This window comes from Sinocyclocheilus anshuiensis, unplaced genomic scaffold (assembly GCF_001515605.1).
Source record: "Sinocyclocheilus anshuiensis isolate Anshui unplaced genomic scaffold, SAMN03320099.WGS_v1.1 scaffold244, whole genome shotgun sequence".
Lineage (NCBI taxonomy): Eukaryota > Metazoa > Chordata > Actinopteri > Cypriniformes > Cyprinidae > Sinocyclocheilus > Sinocyclocheilus anshuiensis.
The window spans coordinates 708,056-713,032 of NW_015558588.1; the positions used below are offsets into that span (position 1 = coordinate 708,056).

General features: G+C 29.7%; 1 protein-coding gene across 2 annotated transcripts in view; it reads right to left on the minus strand.

Annotated features, from left to right (window-relative positions):
• The window catches only part of LOC107679945 (F-box-like/WD repeat-containing protein TBL1XR1-B), a 30,843-nt gene that overhangs the window by 2,811 nt on the left and 23,055 nt on the right, over positions 1 to 4,977 (minus strand). For both annotated transcript variants that reach the window (XM_016475675.1, XM_016475674.1), the window contains exons 7-14: positions 4,367 to 4,430; positions 4,185 to 4,282; positions 4,018 to 4,078; positions 2,492 to 2,613; positions 2,345 to 2,419; positions 2,124 to 2,251; positions 598 to 763; positions 422 to 523 (exon numbers count right to left, since the gene is read on the minus strand). In XM_016475675.1, the coding sequence (XP_016331161.1) occupies positions 422 to 523; positions 598 to 763; positions 2,124 to 2,251; positions 2,345 to 2,419; positions 2,492 to 2,613; positions 4,018 to 4,078; positions 4,185 to 4,282; positions 4,367 to 4,430 (816 nt within the window). The remainder of the gene's footprint in view (positions 1 to 421; positions 524 to 597; positions 764 to 2,123; positions 2,252 to 2,344; positions 2,420 to 2,491; positions 2,614 to 4,017; positions 4,079 to 4,184; positions 4,283 to 4,366; positions 4,431 to 4,977) is intronic.

Sequence of the window (4,977 nt, forward strand, 5' to 3'; positions counted from 1 at the left end):
AATAGTAACTCTAAAATTTAAAATTAAATTACATTTCTTGTAGTTTTGTCTAAAATCAATTATATTAAAAATATTTTATATATATTTTATATATTATAAATATTTTAAAAAATATTAAAAATGATGTAAATAAAACGATTATTGGAGTAGAAAAAAATTATAATATAATAATATAATTAAAAAAGTGAATCTTATATCAAATTTTCATTGTATAAAAGTGTTCAGACAGATATTTCAGTTTTAGTTTTTATTGATCATATTATATATGATTTATTGAACATTTTAAGTCCAAAGTTTGTACACGCGTGACTGAATGCGTTTCTTAAAAACCTTGAAACTAGTTTTCGAAAATTGTAAATTGTGCTTCCACTGTAATATACTTTAAAGTTTCGGAACAGTTTTAACAGGAAGCTGAACGCACCGATCCGTCAGACGCACTCGCTCCTACTTTATCTCCCACACTGTTCCAGCAAACCTCAAAGACTCCTCCGGTTCCTCTGTAGCTGTTCACCAGCGCGCCGCTCTGAAGACAAACACATAGCATCGTCATCATCATCTTCATCACAGCTGTGTGTGAACGAGCGCTGCTGTACTGACCAGCGTGTCCCAGACGTGAACGCATCTGTCGAAGGAGCCGCTGGCGAGGAGCTTCCCGTCCGGACTGAAGGCCACGCTGTAGACCGGCTCCTGGTGTTTAGTGAGCGTGTGGACGCAAACGCCTCGCTCCACATCCCATAATCGCACCGTCGAGTCGAAAGAGGCACTGAGGAGCATAAAGCAGTAGCATTTCATCAGGTTAAAGAGCACGTGAAATAAACACATGAAGAGTTAAACTGTAGCCCTGTGTTGATATTGAGCATTTCTGCATTTGTTTAGATCGGGGTTTTTCAATATTTTAGATCCCACTTGAAGCGAGGCGACTGCATCCTAAAATATAAACAGCATCAATACGGCTTCTTGCCTGAAAAATGTATATTATAAATACGCCTAAATTACTATTTGGAAAATGTTTTAATTTCATCCGTTAAGTTAAATTATTATATATTTGTTCTACTCACTATAGTACTGCATAGTTAATGTATCTTTTTTATTATTATTATATTTTTATTACAATCATTTTTAAATGTATTTTAATCTAATTTATTATAATCTGTTTTTCTATTTATTTAATCTAATTTCATAATACATTATTTATATATTTATTTTAATCTAATTTATTTTCATCTTTAAAATTTGTTTTAATCTAATTTAATATATTTAATCTAATTGTTATTTATTTTCCCTAATTTTTTATTAATTTATTTACTTTAATCTAATCTAATTTATTTTAGTCCTTTTTAAATGAATTTTAATCTAATTATCTGTTTTTCTATTTATTTAATCTATTTTCATTATACATTTATATATTATTTTAATCTCATTTAATATATTTAATCTAATTTTGTATGTACTTATTTTAATCTAATTATTTATTTTTCCTAATTTTTATTAATTAATTTATTTTAATCTAATTTATTTTAGTCCTTTTTAAATGAATTTATATCTAATGTATTATCAGTTTTTTTTATTTATTTAATCTAATTTCATTATACATTATTTATATATTTATTTTAATCTTTTAAATTTGTTTTAATCTAATTTAATATATTTAATCTAATTGTTATTTATTTTCCCTAATTTTTTTATTTTAATCTAATTAATTGTAGTCCTTTTTAAATTAATTTTAATCTAATCTAATTTAATTTAATCAATTTAATCTAATCTGTTTTCATTTATTTTAATCTAATGGTTATTAATATGATTCTTTTTTTATTAATTGATTTAATCATTTTGATTTTATTTTAAAATATTTCATGTTTTATTTATTTTTACCTATATGTTATTTATTTACTTTATTTTAATCTTTTTTAATTTATTTAAATCTGATTTTGTATTTATGTCTAATTTGTCAAATGTTTTATTAATTTTAATCTGACGTATTTTAATCATTTTAAAATGCATTTCAATCTAATCTAATATATTGAATCTCATTTTTATTCATTTATTTATTTTGTCTTAATTTATTTATTTTTATCTAATTTATTCGAGGCCGTTAGCAGTTAGCTCTCCCGGTGAGCAGGTACCTGGCTAGCAGGATGCTAGCGTTAGGATTGTTGCTCCCGGCACCTGTTGGGCTCCATTTGATCGTGTAGATCTCTTTGTTGTGCGCCTGAAGATTGTGAACGCATGAATCGTGCGTCATACTCCAGATCTGCCGTGAGAGAAATACACCAGCAATGTCTAAACTCATCATATTTAATATACATTATGCATTTGAAACCATATATTGGGACGTAACCCCTACCTTTAGCGTCATGTCATCTGAACAGGAAGCCAGCAGCATTCCCGACGGATCCCATTTAATGGCGTTCACCTCATTCTGCAAGCAAACAAACGTGTTCATCTGCTGTTCAAGCACAAGAAAGCCCGTGTGTTAGCGTGTGCTGCTCACCGTGTGCCCTTGAAAGGTCTTGAGCGGACGCTCACTTCCCAGGCGGCACACATGGATGCACATATCAGTGCTGCAGGAGGCGAAGGTGCTGTTGTTCTGCCAGTCCACGTCCAGCGCCGGAGCTGCGAGAGTTAATAAACACCACATCAACTTCACCATTTCATCTGATTAAACTATCATCAGACACTTCACTACAACCCGCCAAAATAAAGCAATAAGCCCCAAGAAGCCGTGGTTTAGCTGTTATAAATTCTCTGTTTACTGCTTTTATAAAACGGTTATTCCATATACGTAGTAAGGTAACAGAGCAAATAAAGTGTAATGATATTAATAAAAACAGTATTCTTCCACCAAACAATGTAGCTCCTCAGAAACTGTTGTGGTTGCTACAAAGTGGTTGCTGAGCAACACACATAAGTAAACAAAGGTGTATGTTACTTTGTAGAGTAATGTAACGCGGCTCAGCCAATCAGAATCAAGGACCGGAACTCTCCGTTTTATACTAAAAGTTCCATTTCACTATAACAGAATTATATTACTATTGTACTTATCAAAGGAATACTACACTATTGGTACTATTAAAACTTAATTTTTTTGAAGGAATATCGCACAATTTTCATCCATGTTTTAATTTTAACAGTAAACCACAGCACTTTGTTTGCCACGAAATAAAAGGAACGGTTAAAGATGAATTAAATTGTTAATGTTGTATGCCTTCATTTAACCGCCATCGTTTTTGATAATAAATCTGTATTAAATCCCAAAAAAGTTGAAACGGGCGATGACAGAATTTCTGTTTTTGTAAAAATGTCAATAAATTGTTACAGTTTTATGAATTCAACTGATTAGACATTGTTTTTGATTATTATTATAATTACTATTAATATTATAAATATGTCTAAATTATTATTTGGAAAATGTTTCCAAATATGAAATTATTATATTTCTTTCTACTTGCTACTATTAATTATTAATTAATATTATTATTTACTACTTAATCTAATTTGCATTTAAGCAATTTACATTTGTTTTAATCTAATTTATTATATTTAATTAAAATTATTTTAATCTAAAATATATGAATAAAAATAATGAAATAAATAATAAAAATTATTTAAAAAAATATTATTTAATTAAAATAGATTTAAACAAACAAAAAGTAAATAAATAAAACCATTCCAATGGAATCCAGAAAAATTAAAACCGAAAGAAAAAAAAAAAAAAAAGGTTTTGGGAATAAAACTAAATCGATTTCGTAGGCCTGCTTTTTAATAACTAAAAATTAATTTAACCGTTAAAACTGAACCCAGAAAATTTACAAAAAAATTACAACAGACAAAAATGAATTTGGGAAAAAATTAAATGGAATCTAGGAAAAATAAAGAAATAAAACTTATTCACAGGCCCTACATCCGGCTTTATAAATCTGAAAACAAATGCAAAACCTGGCACGTGTGTATTTTCATGAATACTTTCATCTGGAACGCAGAGCTTCATATTAAAGCTCCTGCAGGCTGTAAACTCACCAGAATGAAAGGGGAACTGCTGCTTGGCTTCACCTGTATGAGCGTCCCAAATGATTGTCATCTGCAGGAAGACGAAAGAGAAAGCACAGAAATAAAGGAACGATCACAGCGATTACATGAACTGTTGCTTCGGATAAAAGCCTAATAATGAGGGTTTAGATCCTGACCTTATCGACTCCAGCGCTCAGGATGCTGTTGCCTTTCTTGTTCCACTTGAGTGCAAATATGGGTCCTTTATGCTGGCCGAGTGTGCTGCTGAGATTACCTGCTCAACAGCAGCTGCTTTAATTAAAGCACACGCTCTCCAAATCTGATCAGAGCTCAGCGTTAGAGAAACCAGCTAACCTACCATCTTTTGTCCATATTCTTGCAAATCCATCATAAGATCCGGTTGCTAATAGAGTGCCGTCGCTCTACAGACAAAAACATAAACCGTTTTGTGAAAATAATTTATTTACCAATAAATTTCCATGACTTTTCCAGGTTTTTCATGACTGTACGAACCCTGAAATAAGCCACACACTCACCATGCTTTTCCTTAACATTGTATCCAGGGTCCAAAACTAATTTGCCAAGCGCCAAATGAGAGTAAAATTGACTAAATAAGTGCTATTAAATAGTACTAAAATAGAGTTAGTTAGTAAGATACATGGTTTAAAACTCAATGCCATTAAGAATCATCTGATCATCATTCTTATAAGATGAGAGATAGGAATAAGATATATATTTTAAGGAAATCATGGAAAAAAATAAACATTTAGTTTCATAGGCAACAAAAATATTTTGGCCAGTTAATTCTTAATGTACCTACTGTTAGCTGATATCAGTATATTAATTTTGTATATATATAAAAAAATTGCTACATTTATTTTTTATTTATATTTAAATTATTGAATATATATTTATATTACTTTAATTGCAATATAATGTAATTATATTAAAATGTAAATAATTTATTAA